The sequence below is a fragment of the Salvelinus fontinalis genome, chromosome 10, assembly GCF_029448725.1.
Source record: "Salvelinus fontinalis isolate EN_2023a chromosome 10, ASM2944872v1, whole genome shotgun sequence".
Taxonomy (NCBI): domain Eukaryota; kingdom Metazoa; phylum Chordata; class Actinopteri; order Salmoniformes; family Salmonidae; genus Salvelinus; species Salvelinus fontinalis.
In genome coordinates this window covers 35,401,942-35,425,177 of record NC_074674.1, presented here as the reverse complement: position 1 = coordinate 35,425,177, position 23,236 = coordinate 35,401,942, and the positions used below count along the sequence as shown (strand labels likewise).

At 43.8% G+C, this 23,236-nt stretch overlaps 1 protein-coding gene across 2 annotated transcripts in view; it reads left to right on the top strand.

Annotated features, from left to right (window-relative positions):
* Nucleotides 1–23,236, top strand: part of LOC129864094 (colorectal mutant cancer protein-like) — a 148,472-nt gene that overhangs the window by 55,303 nt on the left and 69,933 nt on the right. For both annotated transcript variants that reach the window (XM_055936691.1, XM_055936692.1), the window contains 4 exons: nt 3,218–3,331; nt 7,730–7,872; nt 9,667–9,809; nt 19,495–19,658. In XM_055936691.1, the coding sequence (XP_055792666.1) occupies nt 3,218–3,331; nt 7,730–7,872; nt 9,667–9,809; nt 19,495–19,658 (564 nt within the window). The remainder of the gene's footprint in view (nt 1–3,217; nt 3,332–7,729; nt 7,873–9,666; nt 9,810–19,494; nt 19,659–23,236) is intronic.

The window sequence follows — 23,236 nt, the reverse complement described above, 5'->3', positions numbered from 1 at the left end:
AATGTAATAGTTTCTACAGTGCTGCTATTCGGTAGAAGTTGGCTAGCTAGCAGTGTTAGCAGTGTTAGCGGTGTTGACCAGCAGTATTGACTAGGTAGGGGACCGGCAGCGCGGCGGACGAAAATAGCTGGCTAGCTAACCGAAAATTACTCTAGACTCCACAGTTATCTTAGATACAAGGACAGCAGAGACAACTGTGTAACTAGCTAACACTACACTAATCAAGTCGTTCCGTTGTTCCGTTGAATGTAGTAGATTCTACAGTGCTATTCGGTAGCTAGCTAGCTAGCTAGCAATGTTGATTACGTTACGTTACGTTAAAAGGACGAAAATAGCTGGCTAGCTAACCTAGAAAATCGCTCTAAACTACACAATTATCTTTGATACAAAGACGGCTATGTAGCTAGCTAAGATCAAACAAATCAAACCGTTGTACTGTAATGAAATGAAGTGAAAGTGTGATACTACCTGTGGAGCGAAGCGGAATGCGACCGGGTTGTTGAATGCGGAAGTAGTTTTTGTATGGAGTTCTGTGTATAGAGAAATGTAGGAATGTAGGAATAGCGTAGGAATAGAAATGTAGGAATAGCGAAATGGTGTGAAGAAAAGATTCATCTTGAAGTTGTGTGAATGAACAACACTTTGTTTTTGAGTACTGTGTAGCTGACTTTTCATCAAGAATGTACTATTCAGGAGTTATTGTAAAAAGTACTGAGTCCAAAAGATTCCCCTTGAAGTGTTTCCAATTCCTGTATGGACTACATGCATGTGTTGAATTGTTTTTGTGTAGCCTGTTTGCCAAATGGTTTGTGTAGCCTGTTTGCCAAACAATTCTTACTGTTTTTTTTTCTTGAGATTGCGCTGTCGCTCTTGCTGCTGGTGATTCTCTGATCCACCTCTACGCAGGCGACACCATTTTGTATACTTCTGGCCCTTCTTTGGACACTGTTTTAACTAACCTGCAGACGAGCTTCAATGCCATACAACTCTCCTTCCATGGCCTCCAACTGCTCTTAAATGCAAGTAAAACTAAATGCATGCTCTTCAACTGATCGCTGCCCGCACCTGCCCGCCCGTCCAGCATCACTACTCTGGATGGGTCTGACTTAGAATACGTGGACAACTACAAATACCTAGGTGTCTGGTTAGACTGTAAACTCTCCTTCCAGACTCACATTAAGCATCTCCAATCCAAAATTAAATCTAGAATCAGCTTCCTATTTCGCAAACAAAGCCTCCTTCACTCATGCTGCCAAACATACCCTCGTAAAACTGACCATCCTACCGATCCTCGACTTCGGCGTTGTCATTTATAAAATAGCCTCCAACACTCTACTCAACAAATTGGATGTAGTCTATCACAGTGCCATCCGTTTTGTCACCAAAGCCCCATATACTACCCACCATTGCAACCTGTAAGCTCTCGTTGGCTGGCCCTCGCTTCATACTCGTTGCCAAACCCACTGGCTCCAGGTCATCTACAAGACTCTGCTAGGTAAAGCCCTGCGTTATCTCAGCTCACTGGTCACCATAGCAACACCCACCCGTAGCACTCTCTCCAGCAGGTATATCTCACTAGTCACCCCAAAGCCAATTCCTCCTTTGCCCGCCTTTCCTTCCAATTCTCTGCTGCCAATGACTGGAACGAACTGCAAAAATCACTGAAGCTGGAGACTCATATCTCCCTCACTAAAGCATCAGCTTTTGCTTTAAGCATCAGCTGTCAGAGCAGCTCACAGATTACTGCTCCTGTACATAGCCCATCTGTAATATAGCGCATCCAACTACCTCATCCCCATACTGTATTTATTTATCTTGCTCCTTTGCACCCCAGTATCTCTACTTGCACATTCAGTGTTTAATTGGTATATTGTAATTACTTCGCCACCATGGCCTATTTATTGCCTTACCTCCCTAATCTTACCTCATTTGCACAGACTGTATATAGATTTTTTCTACTGTATTATTGACTGTATGTTTATTTACTCCATGTGTAACTCTGTGTTGTTGTATGTGTCGAACTGCTTTGCTGTATTCTTGGCCAGGTCGCAGTTGTAAATGAGAACTTGTTCTCAACTAGCCTACCTGGTTAAATATAGGTGAAATAAAACAAACATGGTCAAGGGTTAGGCTAGTAACACTGCTTTGTCTAGAGATCCACAAGAAAATTAGAAGTGGTTTAGTTTGTTCTCAGAAGGTTTTGGAACCACTGTACTACAGATAGAACTCAAGTAGTGAAAATAAATCTGTTTGTCTGTTTTGAGTTAGGTTAGCAGTGGAGGCTAACTTTAGCATCACAGATCTGGGTTGGGTATATATGGAGGTTGGTCTGTCTTTTTTTTCTTCCCTTGAAAACCAAGTCTGCTCCTTTTGTCTAGTTTGGAAAGGACTCTCATTGTAGCTTAGTGGCATGCAGACCCATTTGTATCTGCACTCAGTCTCTGCCTAGTCATGACAGCTCTAATTCCTCTCTGAAAGTTAAGCCTCCACACTGCAGGATGAAACAAAGGTTGTCGCAGAGAAGTTTGTCGTATTTTTCTGTTGCAGTATGCTGAGGTAAGGGGTAAGAGTTTTCTAATGCCCCTAGGCATGTATTTTGTGAGACTTTCTTCTCGATATGAGAAAGAAGGACTGCGTTTTTTTTGTTTATTGTGTCAGTCTTAATCTACCATTTAAAAACCTTGTTCATATTTTTCCATGGAAAATGTTGGCCTAAGTCAATTTTTGGCATTAGAAATGCATACGGCTTAAAGAATGACTGTGAGCAGGCTAACTGAAAAGAGGTGTGTGTGTGTGTGTGTGTGTGTGTGTGTGTGTGTGTGTGTGTGTGTGTGTGTGTGTGTGTGTGTGTGTGTGTGTGTGTGTGTGTGTGTGTGTGTGTGTGTGTGTGTGTGTGTGTGTGTGTGTGTGTGTGTGTGTGTGTGTGTGTGTGTGTAATGTGTGAGCCCTCAGACAGCTGAACGGGCTTGTGTGTGCGTGACACCTCAGCCCACCCAAGTGAAAAGTCTGCATGCTCCACATGATAAAGTGTTAGCGCTCTCTCTGTTCTGTATCAGGGCTTAAACCCTTCGAGCGAGAGTGTGGAGGTCGGAAGTATGTGTGCTCTGTAATCATTGTATCTGTTGTAACTTGGTGTGTGTATGTGTGTGCATGTATCCATGCCTGTGTGTGTGTGTGTTATGGTTCTAACCCTCTCTCCTCTCCCCTTTCTCTGTAGCTCCAGCTGACAGCCCTGGCCTCGTGGAAGGGGGACGTGGTGGAGCTGAACAAGCGGCTGGTGCAGACGGAGAGAGAAAGAGAGCTGCTTGAGAAGAGACTGGCCAAAACACAGGTACTCTACCGGACAATATATATATATATTGTATATTCACATGGATTCATATTCTGTATTGTAAACTCACCTTTTACCTTAACTTAAGCTTACTATTCAAAGTTCCATGCCAAGATAATTGCTGTAATGCTGTGGGTACCACCACCACCCCATCTAAAGCCTTACAAATCTGAATAATATTTATGTCCATAAGCCAGCTGCAGTGGATCTCTCATCATGATCAATCATTTGTGAAACACTGTGTAAATGGTTCCTCTTTCCCCTTCCTCTTTTCTGCACCTGTGGTTTAGAACTCTCTGGTATGCAAAAGTTCCTTTGTAGGATTTGTATCTTTGAATAATAACCTAAACTGCTCTGATGGATGTTAAAGAACTACAGTAAAATGGAATTGAACTGGCTTCACATAAGAGATTCTTTCGATGTATGTTTTTTGAAGAATATCCAGGAATAGCTGACGCGTCACACAGGCACTGAATTGCATGGCTTGCCTATTGGAATGTGTTTGGAAATCTCCTCTCCCTCCCAAAACAACCACTCCATATGCTCCAATCAGAGTAGTTACTCATCCGAGAATAGATGCAGAATTCTGATGACATCATCACGGAGATCATCTTTTGGTTGTTACTATCTAGCATGCGCTCGAAAGGAACTACTTTATGTTCAGCAATCGGGTATCACTTTCCCATAACATTGCTCATAGTATCGTATTATTTACTAGAAGCTTTGCTTTTTAAATAAAGAGGAAATTGATTTGGGGATGATTTGGCATGAAGCAACACTCCCCATATGTCACTGGAACCAGGAAGCCTCAGTAACCATGCCAACTGCTTAGCTTCGATCTGCTTTGTAGTTTTCCCAGTCCCAGTGATTGACACTGGCTCTCTCCTAGGAGGGAGTTTTGGGCTCTAACTCTCTCTCTCTCTCTGTGTGTGTGTGTGTGTGTGTGTGTGTGTGTGTGTGTGTGTGTGTGTGTGTGTGTGTGTGTGTGTGTGTGTGTGTGTGTGTGTGTGTGTGTGTGTGTGTGTGTGTGTGTGTGTGTGTGTGTGTGTGTGTGTGTGTGTGTGTGGACAGAATGAAGGGGTGTGCTAACATTTTTTTATCTAATGGAATGAGTGTAATAGCGAGACAGATTGTGTGAGTACCTGTTCTATAAATGCCTCGGCCTGACTGGGGAATTGTATTTAAATTAAGAAGCTGTTTATTCAGACATGGCCTTCTGAAGCATCTCCCTCAGGCTGTTAGACTCAGTCTCTCTCCGTGGGCCACCACTGCGTGTCTCCCTGGAACCCTGCAAACAGACACAGCACTGGTTCAAAGAGCTGTGGAATACCTCTGCTGGCACCTACATCGACTATGGGTATTTTCCTCGTGGTGATGTTTTTAAACAAAAGGCAATCTGGTACTGTAATTTGTGTTAAATATTGATGCTAGAAGCTGTTTGGTTTGTCTGTTTCCCACCTGTTCCGCTGGAGTTTGATGAAAAGGGATAGGCCATGAGTTAAAGAAAATAAAGAAATAGCTTGAACTGTACTTGCACTCGATGCCATTGTGTTTGGAGAGGAGTGAATAGAATGAAACCTGACATTGGTAGTTGTAGAGAGACTGATCGATTAGATAGTGATGTCATCATACCAAGCTTCTACAGATAGCACTAGGCCTATATCAGCACTGGCAGACAATTGAAAGATTTGGCTCCCATTTGCACTTTCCCATTTGTGCCTTTTCTTATGATACAAACGATCTACACATTCTGTTAGTGTCTGCATAGAGAGTAATGACTGGACTCCTTATAAGTCAGGATCTACACAAGTCAATGATGCCTGTCAGGTCCTAACTCAGACAAAGTACTGGCAGTTGCTATGGAGCCTGTATATGAAATAAAACCTGTTGTAAGATGTGCACACTCTTGACATTTGAACCCTCTCATTGGTCTAAAATACAAAGTCGTAAATATGCAGGACATTTCAGTCAAACAAGTTTATGCAAAGGATATGTGGTGCCTAGAAGTCTAAGGAGGATGTTTGGCTCCAAAAGAGCATGTTTTCCTGAAGTGGATGATTTTTCATTTGACTGTTGTATTGGGGTAACCGTTTGTTCAGAACTCCCCACTCACAAAAATAATTTTTGACTTTTGGTGGGCTTTTCACCTCACAATGTACTTCTGATTAAGGACAGACAGACCAAGCCTTTGGCCCTTGTAGAAGTTGTTGCCTATGAAGGTCACACAAAGCGAAACTGCTTTGAAAATATGTTTTGGCCCTGGCCATAAACCACATGTCACTTCCTATCAGTGACTGTTGTGCCTCTGGGCATCAGTGGACGAGTGTTATGACAGTTGGTGACACGCGTCACACTGTGTGACCTGATAATGGCTGAGTGGAAGCTGCTCTTTGTCCCTGCAGCTCTCCATGGGGTATGGAGCTAAAGCCACTCAGCTATTTTAATTACCACTGCTTGCCATTTAACTGGAGGACTCCTGACTCAACCCAGGATAACACACACACACATTGGGGCTCTTGTCTCAACGTGGGGACTTTGATGGCTGTGTCAGCCTGAGGCACATACCTTGTTACCTGAACCCCCGACCTTTTACACACAGACGTTTTTGTTTAGGATGAAGTACACCCCTGACTCCCCAAGCTTCTGACTTCTGACCTATTGACCTTTGAATCCTACTCCCAGAAACCTGGGTCTTAGACTTTTTCAATGGGGCGCAATGTTTAGAAGGTCGCAGATAGAAAGATTCTACACTAAAGCTGGGCGATATGGACAAAAATACATATCGCAATATATTGTCTGAATTTATGTCATAACGATAAATAGAACAATACGTTTATAACAATGTGCACCATAGTTTTTTAAATTATCCTTTTGTAACGACCATCGTATGAATAATTAGACCAAGGCGCAGTGTGAGTAGAGTTCCACATTTTAATGATAGTGACACATCAAAAACAACAAAGATATAACGATCGTGAAATACGTAGCGCACATTGGCTCTCAAACAAAACAATATCCCACATCGCAGGTGGGTAAAAGGACACACTAAGTATGATTCCCAATTAGAGGCAACGATCATCAGCTGCCTCCAATTGGGAACCATACACACACACCAACATATAAATATAATACCTAGAAACCCCCCTAGTCACGCTAGGCTCTCTATGGTCAGGGCGTGACACCTTTAAACTACTACTACTACTAGTTTGATGGTTGTAGCCATCAGTTGTCCCATTAACAATCACCCATATTAGCAAACTTATTTCATTTCAATTCACTTCACATTTCTCTACTATAGGCTACATGTCGCAGTAAAATGCCTGCGATAAGTGATCGGTATGGTCAGTGTCGTTAATTTTAAGTTTATCGTCCCAGCTATATTCCACACGACTCAATGTTCCGCATGACAGAGGTTTATGTTTTTTCTATCAACATCATGCAATTCTATGATATTTCTCACATTCATTTGGCAGTGTGATAAAAAGAAAAGTATTGATGTATTTATTTAACCTTTATTTAACTAGGCAAGTCAGTTAAGAACAAATTCTTATTTACAATGACGGCCTACCTCGGCCAAACCCTAACCGGAAGACGCTGGGCCAATTGTGCGCCCAATCACGACCGGTTGGGATACAGCCTGGAATCGAACCAGGGTCTGTAGTGACGCCTCTAGCACTGACATGCAGTGCCTTAGACCGCTGTGCCACTCGGGAGCTCCACTTGGGAGATTTCTGTATTCATAAACACAGGAATTATTGTCAAAACACTAAACCATTGTGAATAAGTCCATAGTAGTTGTAGGAGATAGTTTGCAGTAATGTTAGTGCTTGATTAATGTTCCATTGTGTAAAGCACTAGGCAGACCCCTCTTTGTCTGGCTTTGTTTCATTTCCACGTTCAACCGCTGACACAGGCCAGAAAAACATACCAATCTGCGAAGGTCATTCCAGGAAGCGTAGTAAACACACACGCACTCAAGCCTGATCTCTCTTTCTCACTCTAACTCACTCACCTCTTCTCATCCTCCACTTGTAATATAGCTGAGGGGAAAGCTCATACATTTCTCTCTCTCCCAACCTCTGGGCTCCATGTAGACACTCTCCAGAAAAGCCCTTAGACCTCACACACAGTGTGTGTGTGTGTTTGTGTGTGTGTGTGTGCCTGTGTGTGTGTGTGTGTGTGTGTGTGTGTGTGTGTGTGTGTGTGTGTGTGTGTGTGTGTGTGTGTGTGTGTGTGTGTGTGTGAGAGACAACCAACCTTGCAAACCAACAGAGAATCGCCTTTCAAAAATGTGCAAATAACAGAATAGGATGCCGTTTGGATATTAAGGCTTTAGCTCAGTGGGATAACATGGTCTTGAGTTGAGTCATAACATATTTATAATGTGTGTTTTGTCAGTGTGAGCAGTCCTATCTGATGCGGGAGCATGAGGACGTTCAGGATCGGACCACCCTACGATACGAGGAGAGGATCACAGAGCTACACAGCATCATCGCTGAGCTCAACAAGAAGATAGACCTGCTACAGGGCTCTACCATCAGGTGGGTGGTACACACACACACACACACACACACACACACACACACACACACACACACACACACACACACACACACACACACACACACACACACACACACACACACACACACGTTGTTTACTTATCGCAGTGAAATCAAAATCGGAGCATTTGCGTCAGAGGCCTTGTAAGTGTTTGTTTTCCTAGCTCAAGTGCCCTCTCCAGCCCTCTCCACCGGTGCTTAACACACTGATGTGCACCGGAAATAAACTCCAAAATAGGCATCGGGTTGAGTGCTAAGCAGGACCATTAACCAAACAACTCATTAGAATGAACTCAAGAGTGGCAGCCACCCAAAATTCCTCCATTTCCAAAATACGTACTGGTTTTGGTCACACTTTATTTGGATAGTCCGGATTGTCCATCTGTAGATGCTTTACAGATGGTCATACTATCTGTTGATAAGCAACTGCTTGCTAGGGTTAGGTTTAGAATAAGGGTTAGTGTTAAGGTTAGTGTAAGGGTTAGGGCCAGGGTAAGGGTTAATAGATAGTTAGTTGAAATATCACTGTTAGGCCATCTGTAGATGCTCTACAGACTATCCAAATAAAGTGTTACCCTGTTTTTTTTACTAGGGAATTTTTAAAATCTGTTTTCTTTCATTCTCTGTTTGTGTGTGTTTATGTTTGCGTAAACGGTGCCATGCCAATTCAGTGTATCTTGCTTCATGTTGTCAGAACAGCACATAACAGCGTGTGTCAGTACTTTCCATTTGCCAACCTTGTGAGAACTATGTGATGTGAATTTATTGCCCGGCTATTTAATTCACAATCAAGATTGTGTCAAACCAATGAAATGCAACCAAACGACCCTATAATTCAGAGCTACAGGCAAGATGTTACGTATCAATGTTTGGTAGCAGCAGTGACTTTGTTTACTGCAGTACTACTTTCACCAATATTGTTTATTTCTGTATTAATGTACATAGACATATTGGATAGAGTTTGGATAGAATCCATAATTCCATTGCAACTCCAGGCATGTGTGGCAGACAAAATACAGTATCCGAGACACAGGCACAAGAATCAACATTCATTCAAAATGTGGAAATGTATGCTGCTTTCATTCGGATCTAGGAATGTTCCTCGATAAATGTATCTAGCTGTCATCGCTAGGGAGAACAAGTGGTATCAACATAGGTGTGGGCTATCCGTGCTTCATCTAATAGATAATCCGATGTGCTCAGTCTCACAGACGTGTAAACACTGCACTTCTTAGACCTGACATTTCTCCTGCAGGTTGGTCACACCGGGAGCTTTCCTCTCATTAAAACATACATGATCTTATACATGATCTTCATGCTTGTGCATATATTTAAATACTTATGCCTGAGAAGTTCAGACTGGGACGTCACTATTGCTTAATTGCAGAGGGTTCTCATCTGAAGCACGAATACACACACACATGCGCGAATACGTGCTGTATAGGGTTAATCAGCGTGCGTGCGTGCGTGCGTGTGTGTGTGTGTGTGTGTGTGTGTGTGTGTGTGTGTGTGTGTGTGTGTGTGTGTGTGTGTGTGTGTGTGTGTGTGTGTGTGTGGTCATGACAACAACATTGAAGTAAAAAACAAACTTAGCAGGGAATTGTCACACCCGCCTGGTTGCCAAATCAGTTTTATGCTTTAGCTGACTCGCCTGGTTGTCATCATGCCAGGAAATTACATCGTTATCGAACCACAAACACATCTGTCAACAAGGCTAGTGTCATATCACTTTGCCCTAACTCCGACATAACTCAGTGACCCTCTGCCCCTCAGGGAGGAGGATGAGTTTTCAGAGCTGCGTTCGGAGCTCAGCCACAGCCAGCACGAGGTCAACGAGGACGGACGCAGCCTCGACCAGGACGTGGCCTCCGTCTCACTGGCTGAAAACCACTCCACCCTGACGACCGCCAACATGGGTAAGAAAGGACACTAGTGCTTGACTGTAAACCCACATACAACTCCTATAAATGAGTTTGACTTGCTCTGAATACCCTCATTCTATGGTTTAGTGGACACATTCACAGCCAAGCTGGAGTTTGCTCCACTCCATCAGTAGAATGAATGTGTTTATGCTCTCAGGCTAATCTTCTCTTTTCTGTTTCACTAATAACTGCTTCGATCAGTGGTGTATATGAATCATCTGTCCCATGGAGAGACTGTTACCTATCTGTGCCCATAGATGTACTCTGTGACCTACAGTATCTGTGCATGTCCTCCCTTGATGGATGGCCTGTGTCCAACCAACTGCTGTAGAGTTGATGGCACCCAATACACAATTATCGGCTTCTAGCAGAGATCGAATGAGGAGCAGTTATGTGCGTGTGTGTATGTGACTGTGTGTGTGCGCATTTGTGCTCGCATGCACACTCCCACAATGGAAAATTGATTCAGCAGAGTCCGTGCAGCAGTTCCTTCGAAACGCTATTTATACTCCCCTCTATCAATGGTGCTGAGTGCACCCAGCAATCACTTGTCAATGGTAAAGAGCTTCATTGGTTTCTCTTCTTCCTTATCCTCAACGTTGAGCAGAGAGAGAGAGAAGAAAAACACATTTTTCATTCATTACAGGTCTTTGTCTCTAGCTGTACCCGGGACAATCTTATCCCCTCACACACACACACAAAAGGATTTCACCAGTGAGGAAATCATTTAGGAAACAGGAATATAAGTTTTGTTAATCATCACGTTCGTTCACACAGCACTAATTACTTTCGAATTGTTTGCAAAACCTGCATTTACTTTGCCCCTCCAGCGGTAGGAAAAGGGGGGACATATGGAAAAACGTCTCAGTCGCTCTCCACATTTTTCATATTCCACACAATGTACCCAGGCTATGTTTGTCTAGGTCTGGGAAGATACTAATAATCATCATCATCATCATTGTGGATGCAGTATGGCAGCAGGTGCTCACCATCGGCATGGCGGTATTGGATGCTTTGCAGGGCTTTTATTTATATGCAAATTTAAATTAGTTTCTGATAAGCCAATTTGATTCCCTCTGGAGATATGAAGTTGACACAGTGAATAGGGAATTGAAGCTTTGAAAGTGGTACATGCCTTTTAGGGCTGACCCCATTTAGTCGACTGGTTGATTGTTTACCGATAGGCTGTTGGTCGACCAAGATTTCTTTAGTCGGGCAGTAGCAAAAACAATTGCTTCAATCATGGGGTACAAGACACCTGTCTGATTGGCTCCTGCCTGAGTGGACTGATCCATTGTGGAGGCAGTGGGGATGGCACAGTCCATCACTCTAAGGTTACTGAAATGGTACAGTGCATTCGGAAAGTTTTCAGAACCCTTGACTTTTTCCACATTTGTTACGTTACAGCCTTATTCCCCCCAAAAAAGGAAGCGTTTTAATTTTTTCAAATCATCGTATGTAGTGATCACAATATAGTAATCATATCTAGGAAAACCAATGTTCCGAAGGCTGGGCCTAATATAGTGTATAAGAGGTCATACAATACGTTTGGTAGGGATTCCTATGTTGTTGATGTAAAGAATGTTTGTTGGTCCGTGGTGTGTAATGAGGAGCAAACAACAGACGTTGCACTTGATACATTTATGAAATTGCTTATTCCAGTTACTAATAAGCATGCACCCATTTAAGGAAATGACTGTAAAACATGTTAAATCCCTATGGATTGATGAGGAATTGAAAAAAGGGATGGTTAAGGGATGAGGCAAAAGGAATGGCAAATAAGTCTGGCTGCACAACCGATTGGCAAACGTATTGCAAATTGAGTAATCATGTGACTAAACTGAATAAAAAGATGAAGAAACTACACTATGAAACAAAGATAAATGAAAAAACTTTGGAGCACCTTCAATTACATTTTGGGAAAAAAGCAAACTGAGCTCCATCATTCATTGAATCAGATGGCTCATTCATCACAAAACCAACTGATATTGCCAACTACTTTTTAATGATTTTCTTTTTGGCAAGATTAGCAAATTTAGGCTTGACATGCCAGCAACAAACGCTGACACTACACATCCAAGTACATCTGACCAAATTATGAAAGACAAGCATTGTACTTTTGAATTCCGTAAATAATTTGTTGTTGTCTATCAACAATGACAAGCCACAGGGGTCTGACAACTTGGATGATATTGACACTCTTATTTGCCATATCTTCAATCTAAGCCTACTTGTCACGCCCTGGCCTTAGTTATCTTTGTTTTCGTTATTATATTAGTTAGGTCAGGGTGTGACATGGAGGATGTTTGTGTGTATTTGTCTCGTCTTGGTTGGTTGTATTGTATAGGGGGTTTTGTAGAGTGTATGGGGTTGCGAAGGCGGAGAGGCGCTATTATGATGCGCTGGTACGGCAGAGCGGCTGGAGGCCCTAGAGGCAGCCCCAAAAATTTATTGGGGAGGGGCACACCGGGCGTGTGGCAGAGTCAGGAGTCAGACCTGAGCCAACTCCCCCTGCTTACCGTAAGGAGCCGGTCAGGGCGGAATTGGAGGTGAGCGATGGAGAGATAGTGAAGGAGTTAATGGGGAAATTGGAGGAAAGAGTTATGAGGGAGGTGCTGGTTTGGTGCATGAGGCACGACATCCACCCGACTGAACGTGTCGGGGAGTTGATGTCACCGGGGACAGCTCTCCATAGTCGTCCTGAGGTGCGTGCTAGCCGTCTGGTTAAGACTGTGCCAGCCTCACGCACCAGGCCTCCTGTGCGCCTCCCTAGCCCTGCACGTCCTCTGCCAGCTCGGCGCTACAGCTCTCCCAGCCGTGCTTCCAGTGGAGAGAGGGGGCGTCGTACCGGGCAGGCACCGTGTTATGCGGTGGAGCGCACGGTGTCCCCGGTGCGTGTGCTTAGCCCGGTGCGCAACATCCCAGCTCCCCACATCTGCCGGGCTAGGGTGAAGATCCAGCCAGGGCGGATGGTGCCAGCCCTGCTCTTAAGATCTCCAGTGCGCTTTCACGGTCCGGTCTACCCAGTGCCACCTCCACGCACCAGCCCTCCGGTGGAAGCCCCCCGCACCAGGCTGTCTCTCCGTCTCATCGCTACAGAGTCTCCCGCCTGTCCAGCGTGGCCAGAGCCTTCCTCCTCTCCAGCGCTGCCGGAGTCTCCCGCCTGTCCGGCGCTGCCAGAGCTTCAGCCCCTCAGTCCAGAGGCGCCAGAGCCAATCTGCCCAGAGCTGTTTGAGCTGTCTGCCTGTCCAGCATCGTCTGAGCTGCCTGCCTGCCCAGCGCCGTCTGAGCCGCCCGTCTGTCCCGAGCCGTCAGAGCTGCCCGTCTGTCCCGAGCCGCCAGAGCCGTCCGCCAGACAGGAGCAGCCAGAGCCGTCCGCCAGACAGGAGCAGCCAGAGCCGTCCGCCAGACAGGAGCAGCCAGAGCCGTCCGCCAGACAGGAGCAGCCAGAGCCGTCCGCCAGACAGGAGCAGCCAGAGCCGTCCGCCAGACAGGAGCAGCCAGAGCCGTCCGCCAGACAGGAGCAGCCAGAGCCGTCTGCCAGACAGGAGCAGCCAGAGCCGCACGCCAGCCAGGACCTGCCAGAGTCCGCCAGCCAGGACCTGCCAGAGTCCGCCAGCCAGGACCTGCCAGAGTCCGCCAGCCAGGAGCTGCCAGAGTCCGCCAGCCAGGAGCTGCCAGAGCCCGCCAGCCAGGAGCTGCCAGAGCCCGCCAGCCAGGAGCTGCCAGAGCCAGCCAGCCAGGATCTGCCCCTCAGTCCGGTGCTGCCCCTCAGTCCGGTGCTGCCCCTTAGTCCAGTGGGGTTATTATGGAGGGTGGCCGTTAGGAGGAGGCCACGGAAGTGGGTAGTGACTATGGTGAAGTGGGGGCCACGTCCCACACCCGAGCCGCCGCCATAAGAAGGCCCACCCGGACCCTCCCCTTCTGTGTCAGGTTTGCGGCCGGAATCCGCACCTTTGGGAGGGGGGGGGGGGGGGGGGGTACTGTCACGCCCTGGCCTTAGTTATCCTTGTTTTCGTTATTATATTAGTTAGGTCAGGGTGTGACATGGGGGATGTTTGTGTGTATTTGTCTCGTCTTGGGTGGTTGTATTGTATAGGGGATTTTGTAGAGTGTATGGGGTTGTGTTCAGTATAGATGTTTAGGAAAGTCTATGGTTGCCTGGTTTGGTTCTCAATCAGAGACAGCTGTTTATTGTTGTCTCTGATTGGGAGCCATATTTAAGGCAGCCATAGGCATTAGGCTATTGTGGGTAATTGTCTATGTGATGTTGCATGTTTGCACTCAGTATTATAGCGGTCACGTTCGTTTTGTTATTTTGTATTGTGTGTTAAGTGTTCTTCGTTATTAAAAAGAAGAATGTATTTCTCTCACGCTGCGCCTTGGTCCACTCCTTTAAACGGCCGTGACACTACTAGAAAGTGTGTGCCCCAACCCCTCTTTTACGCTGCTGCTGCTCTGTTTATCATTTATGCATAGTCACTTTAACTATACATTCATGTAGGTATTACCTCAATTAGCCCTACTAACCGGTACCCCGCACATTGGCTACCCGGTCTATTTGCATTGTGTGCCCTCAACCCCTCTTTTACACTGCTGCTACTCTGTTTATCATCTATGCGTAGTCACTTTAATTATAACTACATGTACATATTACCTCAAATAGCCCGACTAACCGGTGTCCCTGCACATTGATTCTGTACCGGTACCACCTGTAAATAGCCTCACTGCTGTTATTTTCACTGTCATTTTACTGTATATTTTTTCTTTCTTTACTTATCTATTGTTTACCTAATACCTATTTTTTACTTAAAATTGCACTGTTGGTTAGGGCTTGTAAGTAAGCATTTCACTGTAAGGTCTACACCTGTTGTATTCAGCGCACGTGACAAATAAACTTTGATTTGACTTGGAGGGAACCAAAAGTCATTACTGGATCAAATAGCCAACCAACCAGCCTGTTACCAACCCTTAGTAAACTTTTAGAAAAAATGGTGTTTGACCAGATACAATGCTATTTTACAGTAAAAAGATTGACAACAAACTTTCAGCATGCTTATAGAGAAGGACATTCAACAAGTACAGCACTTACACAAATGACTGATTGGCTGAGAGGAATTGATGATAAAAAGATTGGGGGGACTGTTCTGTTAGACTTCAGTGCAGCTTTTGACATTATCGATCATAGTCTGCTGCTCGAAAAAGGTATTTGTTATGGCTTTACACCCCCTGCTATATTGTGGATAAGGAGTTACCTGTCTAACAGAACACAGAGGGTGTCCTTTAATGGAAGCCGCTCCAACATAATCCAGGTGGAATCAGGAATTCCACAGGGCAGCTGCTAAGCCCCTTACTTTTTTCGATCTTTACTAATGACATGCCACTGACTTTGAGTAAAGCCAGTGTATCTATCTATGTATGTGGATGACTCAACACTATACATGTCAGCTACTACAGCAACTGAAATGACTGCAACACTTAACAAAGAGTTGCAATTCATTTCAGAGTGGGTGGCAAGGAATAAGTTAGTCCTAAATAGTTTTTTAACTAAAATCATTGTATTTGGGACAAATCATTTACTAAACCTTAAACCTCAACTAAATCTTGTAATAAATAATGTGGAAATTGAGCAAGTTGGGGTGATATAACTGCTTGGAGTAACCCTGGATTGTACACTGTCATTGTTAAAACATATTGATACCACAGTAGCTAAGATAGGAAGAAGTCTGTCCATAATAAAGCACCGCTCTAACTAAACAGCACTATCAACAAGGCAGGTCCTACAGGCCCTAGTTTTGTCGCACCTGGACTCCTGTTCCGTCGTGTGGTCAGGTGCCACAAAAAAGGGACTTAGTAAAATTGCAATTGGCTCAGAACAGGGCAGCACTCCTGACGCTTGGATGTACATAAAGAGCTAATATGCATGTCAAGCTCTCCTGGCTCAAAGTGGAGGAGAGATTGATTTTATCACCACTTGTATTTATGAGAGGTACTGACATGTTGAATGCACCGTGCTGTCTGTTTGAACTACTGGCACACAGCTCAGACACCCATGCATGCCCCCTAAAACAAGCCACAAGGTCTCTTAACAGTCTCCAAGTCCAGAACAGACTATGGGAGGCGCACAGTACAACATAGAGCCATAACTACATGGAACTCTATTCCACATCAAGTAACTGATGCAAAGAGTAAAATTAGATTTAAAAATACACCTTATGGAACAGCAGGGACTGTGAAGCAACAAACATAGGCACAGACACATGCATACACACACACGATAACATACGCACTACACACAAGTACATATGGATTTTGTACTGTAGATATGTGGTAGTGGTGGAGTAGGGGCCTGAGGGCACACAGTGTGTTGTGAAATCTGTAAATGTATTGTAATGTTTTTAAAATCGTAAAAATTGCCTTAATTTTGCTGGACCCCCAGGATCCATAATAAATAAATACAAATACAAATCAACACACTACCTCATAATGACAAAGAAAAAACAGGTTTTTAGAAATGTTTGCAAATATACAAGTTTTAGGACGCCTACTCATTCAAGGGTTTTTCTTTATTTTTACTATTTTCTACATTGTAGAATAATAGTGAAGACCTCAAAACTATGAAATAACACATAAGGAATCATGTAGTAATCATGAAGTAATTTGAGATTCTTCAAAGTAGCCACCCTTTGCCTTGATGACAGCTTTGCAGACTTGGCATTCTCTCAACAAGCTTCATGAGGTAGTCACCTGGAATGCATTTCAATTAACTGGTGTGCCTTCTTAAAAGTCAATTTGTGGAATTTCTTTCCTTCTTAATGCGTTTGAGCCAGTCAGTTGTGTTGTGAGAAGGTAGGGGTGTATACAGATGATAGCCCTATTTGGTAAAATTCCAAGTCCATATTATGGCAAGAACAGCTCAAATAAGCAAAGAGAAACGACAGTGTAATGCATCTGTGTGTAGCTGGTGAAATGAGTCAGGCTCAGGACAGCAGATAAGAGTAATGAAAGCAATTTTACTCAATAATATAACAATACACGTCGTATAAATACAAGGCCACAAATACGGACCGCAATACAATAAACAATTACTCACAAACAAACATGGGGGAACAGAGGGTAAATAATGAACAAGTAATTGGGAAATTGAAACCAGGTGTGTAAGACAAAGACAAAACAGATGGAAAATAAAAAGTGGATCGGCGATGGCTAGAAGGCCGGTGACGTCGACCACCGAACGCCGCCCGAACATGGAGAGGGACAGACTTCGGAGGAAGTGATAGACAGTCCATCATTGCTTTAAGACATGAAGGTCAGTCAATACTGAACATTTGAATTTTTTTTAAAGTTTCTTCAAGTGCAGTCGCAAAAACCATCAAGCGCGATGATGAAACTGGCTCTCATGAGGACCGCCACAGGAATGGAAGACCCAGAGTTACCTCTGCTGCAGAGGATAAGTTCATTAGAGTTACCAGCCTCAGAAATTGCAGCCCAAATAAATGCTTCACAGAGTTCAAGTAACAGACACATTTCAACATCAACTGTTCAGAGGCCTGAATCAGGCCTGAATCAGGCCTTCATGTTTGAATTGCTGCAAAGAAACCACTACTAAAGGACACCAATAATAATAAGATACTTGCTTGGGCCAAGAAACATGAGGAATGGACATTAGACCGGTGGAAATTTACAACAGACTCTCTGGTATGCTTATAATTTATTAAAATTATATTGGAATCTAACAGCACCTGTTTGGCACACATAATATGCATGCAGGGCTTGCTCCTTACTTTATTTTTCTTGTACTCCAGTACTTTCCACAACTAGGAAAATGTATTCCACACCTGACTTCCCCCTTTTCCTCCTGAGCAACCAAACATTCCCCAGTTTAGAGTTTATTTGTCACGTCAGCATCCATTTTGCTGTCACGTGTTATGGTGTTCAGAGTTTGTTATAGCCAGTTTATTGATGTGATTATGATCTGCTATAGGTCAGGCCCTATTGGTCACGTCTATGCGATGCATACGTGTCACGTAAAAAGAGCCAGGGTTGAGGCAATAGGAAATGTTTTTCCTAAATAAATGAGGGATTTCGGTAACAGAACTTTTCAGTCAGAAATGGCTGGAATTATGTTACAGCTTCAGCAACACAGACAACGCAATAAACACTGTTGATGTTCTGTGGTGGTCGCTGCAGCAGGAGGAGCCCGGCCAGCACAATCAAATCAATTGTGGTCCAGCTCGCTCTTGTCACGTGTGTGTTTTATGGTTGATTTGATGAAAACACATACTGTAGGGTGTGTATACAGTGGGGAGAGCAAGTATTTGATACACTGCCGATTTTGCAGGTGTTCCTACTTACAAAGCATGTAGAGGTCTGTAATTTTTATCATAGGTACACTTCAACTGTGAGAGACGGAATCTAAAACAAAAATCCAGAAAATCACATTGTATGTGTAACGGCAGCCTTCCTCCTCTTCACGAGAAGAGGAGGTGTAGAGATCGGACCAACACGCAGCGTAGCCAGTGCTCAACATGTTTAATAGACGAAAACAGTGAACACTTACAAATACAAAAATAACAAACGTGGCAAACCGAAACAGTCTTCTCTGGTGCAATGAACACAAAGACAGGAAACAACCCCCCACAAAATCCCAACACAAAACAAGCCACCTAAATATGATTCCCAATCAGAGACAACACAAACACCTGCCTCTGATTGGGAACCATATTAGGCCAAACATAGAAACAGACAAACTAGACACACAACATAGAATGCCCACCCAGCTCACGTTCTGACCAACACTAAAACAAGAAAAACACACAAGAACTATGGTCAGAACGTGACAGTATAATTTTTAAGTAATTCATTTGCATTTTATTGCATGACATAAGTATTTGATACATCAGAAAAGCAGAACTTAATATTTGGTACAGAAACCTTTGTTTGCAATTACAGAGATCATAAGTTTCCTGTAGTTCTTGACCAGGTTTGCACACACTGCAACAGGGATTTTGGCCCACTCCTCCATACAGACCTTCTCCAGATCCTTCAGGTTTCGGGGCTGTCGCTGGGCAATATGGACTTTCAGCTCCTTCCAAAGATTTTCTATTGGGTTCAGGTCTGGAGACTGGCTAGGCCACTCCAGGACCTTGAGATGCTTCCTCTCAAAAATAATTGTCCTTGTATCATTGTCTTTCTTTCAAATAGTTGTGGTGTGTGTTATGTTCTCTCTAAACAGCAGATGTGTGTGTGATGCGGTTTAATGAGTGCGTTACTAGCCTGCAGCATGCCAGCAGCATTCCTCCAGTCACCCTCAGGCGCTCAGTTAAACCATTAGCATTTAGTACATGGCTGTTATCAGTGGCCGTAGCACACAAAACATCAACACTATGCTCCAAGGTCACCTTGCTCATGCAGACTACAGTAGCTGTGTTGTTCTAGCCACATTGAGGTTTGATTATTTGTTCCTAGATCAGTGTATCTGGCTCTAGTCCTATTATTTTGACCAGCATCCTGCACACTAGAATTCATTCATCTGATTCCAGATCCGTTTGACTCTGGTATTCTTCCCTGTACTGCAGTGGCCTGAACTCCTTTTGACTGACATTACATTACATTAGGCTTTAAAACATGAATATGTTCCTAGACCAGTCTGATCCGGACCTGTGCTTTCTCCCTGTAGACAACTGCAGTGACCTGAACTCAGAACTGCAGCGGGTTCTGACGGGGTTGGAGAGCGTGCTGTGTGGGAGGAAGAAGAGCACATGCAGCCTGTCTGTGGCCGAGGTCGACCGCCACATAGAGCAGCTGACCACCGCCAGCCAACACTGTGACCTTGCCATCAAGGTAAGACACCAGAAAATGACTAGTGGCTAATACTGAGACTCGTTTTAGGAAATCATTTTCCTGCCATATAAACACAATTTATTGTTAGGAAAGCGCGAAGGAGGATAAAGAGCGGACGGAGCGAAAGAAAAACATGCAGGATACATGAAAATAGGTTAACCTAATACTGGTACAAACATCTCCTATTAAATGCATTCACAGACGCTTAAAGAAAGGTAAATAGAAAATACAGTGAGATTAGTTATAATATAACTGTTGTGTGACGTTGAACTGTCCTGCTGGAAGACCTGAGCCACTTCCAGTAATCTGTCAGCAGGGGTCCTGGGGTGACCCTGGGTTGTACCCACCAGTAACAGCCCGTCTCAGCCTGGGACGCCTGTGTGATTCAGACTGATGTCATAGACTGATGAGGGGCCTGATGGTGGTCCCCACGGTGACGCCTCAGCTCTGGTAATGGAAACCTGTCTGCCTGGCTGTCGTCTGCGTAGCGATGGGAGTGTCACCAGTCCTGAGGGGAATTCAGTCTGCTAGCTATTTCTTTCCTCGCAAACAGATAATACAACACACACACACACACATACACAGGGAAAGATGGGAGAATGAGAGAGGGAGAACGAAAGGGAAGTGGACCTATGGACACAGAATGTGACAGAGATGTAGAGAAAGTAACCGTGAGCGAGAGAGACTGTTATGCTAAAGAAAGAGGTAGAGAAAGGAGAGAGGCAAAGTGAAGGACAGAGAAATAGAGCAATTATTTTGCTGATGTTGCTTCCAGAGGCAGTTTGGAATGCAATAGTGAGTGTTGCAAACAAGGACAGACGATTTTTACGAACTTCAGAACTCAGCGGTTCTATGAGCTTGTGTAGCCTATCACTTTGCGGCTGAGCCATTGTTGCTCCTAGACGTTTCCACTTCACAATAACCGCACTTACAGTTGACCGGGGCAGCTCTAGCAGGAAAGAAATTTGACGAACTGACTTGTTGGAAAGGTGGCATCCTATAATGATACCACATTAAAAGTCACTGAGCTCTTCGCAAGGCCATTCCACTGTTAATGTTTGTCTATGGAGATTGCGTGGCTGTGTGCTCGATTTTATACACCTGTCAGCAACGGGTGTGGCTGAAATGGCAGAATCCACTAATTTGAAGGGAAGTCCAAATAATTTTGTATATATAGTGTATGTCAATCGTGTTAAGACTGTTAAAGGCGTAACAGACAATCACTGTAACTGGCATTCAGTTAGTGACTGTCATAGCCCACTCACTGTAAGGTGGAAGAATGGATTTACTTGGCTTTATGTTATCAGCCTGAATGGACCTCCATCACAAACCATTGTGTCAGAGCTGCAATAGAGGACAGATAGAGACATATTACTGTAAAGAAAGAGAAATCAAGGTACCTATGTTTAACGTTTATTTAGTGATCTACATTTTCTAATAAACTAATTGAACTGGGCTATCAATTTCACCCCCTTTTGTTGGCTTATCACAGTGGACACAACCAGTGCTAGTCTGACCACTTAATGCTAACCCAGTTACATTTTGTGGGAAGAAAAATAGACACCTTCACAGTTCCAGCTGTGAGGCTTAATCCCAAACAGATCCCTCTTTTCTAGACTGAGTATCCTAATGGTGTCTCTTTTACACATCTATAATAACATAATTTTTGTAATTTGATAGAAACACTTATCCAGTGAGTATGAGAGGTGGAGCTGATTCCTACACCGACATATCCAGTCCTTTCAGATTTGCGAGGAGTCAGCCAAGGGTCTAGTGATGGGTTTGGGATTGGGCCACAGTATCCCATTGTGTGTGGACCCAATCCATTACAATTGACTAAGCCTATAAAAAGAATACCACACAGGCAAATATGTATCTTCTCCAAGGCCATTTGTTGATATTGGGTGTTCATACGGCACAGACAAGTTTAAGTTACTCCACATGTTCCATATCAGTAGCTGGGCTTATAAAACCATACTTTATATAATATAGAGCGCAGACTGTTATCTCTGGTTTTGAATCTGAATTTAGAGAACTGAATTTGAATGCATCCAAGAAGTTGAATATATGAAACTTTCAAATCATAGTTTGTATGAACAATGAATGCAATATCTGCCATATTAAAACTGAATGTTAAGTGCATTTGGAAAGTATTCAGACCCCTTGACTTTCCCCACATTTTGTTAAATTGATTAAATAAAACATTTTCCTCATCAATCGCCACACACTACCCCATAAGGACAAAGAAAAAAAAGTTGTATATTTTTTTTTGCAAATGTATTAAAAATAAAAAACAGATACCGTATTTACCCAAGTATTCAGACCCTTTGCTATGAGACTCAAAATTGACCTCATGTGCATCCTATTTCCATTGATCATCCAGATGTTTCTATAACTTGATTGGAGTCCACCTATGGTAAATTTGGTGATTGGAAATTATTTGGAAAGGTACCTCTCTATCAGCCCCCACAGTTTACAGTGCATGTTAGAGCAAAAACCAAGCCATGAGGTCGACGGAATTGTCAGTAGAGCTCCAAGACAAGATTGTGTCGAGGCAAAGATCTGGGAAGGGTACCAAAACATTTCTGCAACATCGAAGGTCCCAAAGAACACAGTGGCCTCCATCATTCTGAAATGGAAGAAGTTCGGAACCATCAAGACTCTTCCTCGAGCTGGCCACCTGGCCAAACTGAGCAATCAGGGAAGGGCCTTGGTGAGGAAGGTGACCAAGAACCCAATGGTCACTCTGACAGAGCTCCAGAGTTCCTCTGTGGAAATGGGAGAACCTTCCAGACAGCCGCTTGGAGTTTGCCAAAATGAGAAACAAGAGTATTAATATATATATATATATATATATATATATATATATATATATATATTTTACCTTTATTTAACCAGGTAGGCTAGTTGAGAACAAGTTCTAATTTACAACTGCGACCTGGCCAAGATAAAGCAAAGCAGTGCGATACAAACAAACAGTTACACATAGGATAAACAAACATACAGTCATTAACACAATAGAAAAATATATAGACAATGTGTGCAAATGTAGTAAGATTAGGGAGGTAGGGCAATAAATAGGCCATAGTGACGAAATAATAAAAATGTAGCAATTAAACACTGGAGTGATAGATGCGCAGAAGATGAATGTACAAGTAGAGATACTGGGGCGCAAAGGAGCAAAAAATAAATAACAATATGGGGATGAGGTAGTTGGGTGGGCTATTTACAGATGGGCTGAGTACAGGTGCAATGATCAGTAAGCTGCTCTGACAGCTGATGCTTAAAGTTAGTGAGATCTAAGACTCCAGCTTCAGTGATTTTTGCAATTCGTTCCAGTCATTGGCAGCAGAGAACTGGAAGGAAAGGCGGCCAAAGGAGGTGTTGGCTTTGGGGATGACCAGTGAGATATACCTGCTGGAGAGCGTGCTACGGGTGGGTGCTTCTATGGCGACCAGTGGGCTGAGATAAGGTGGGGCTTTACCTAGCAAAGACTTATAGATGACCTGGAGCCAGTGGGTTTGGCGACGAATATGAATCAAGGGCCAGCCAACGAGAGCATACAGGTCGCAGTGGTG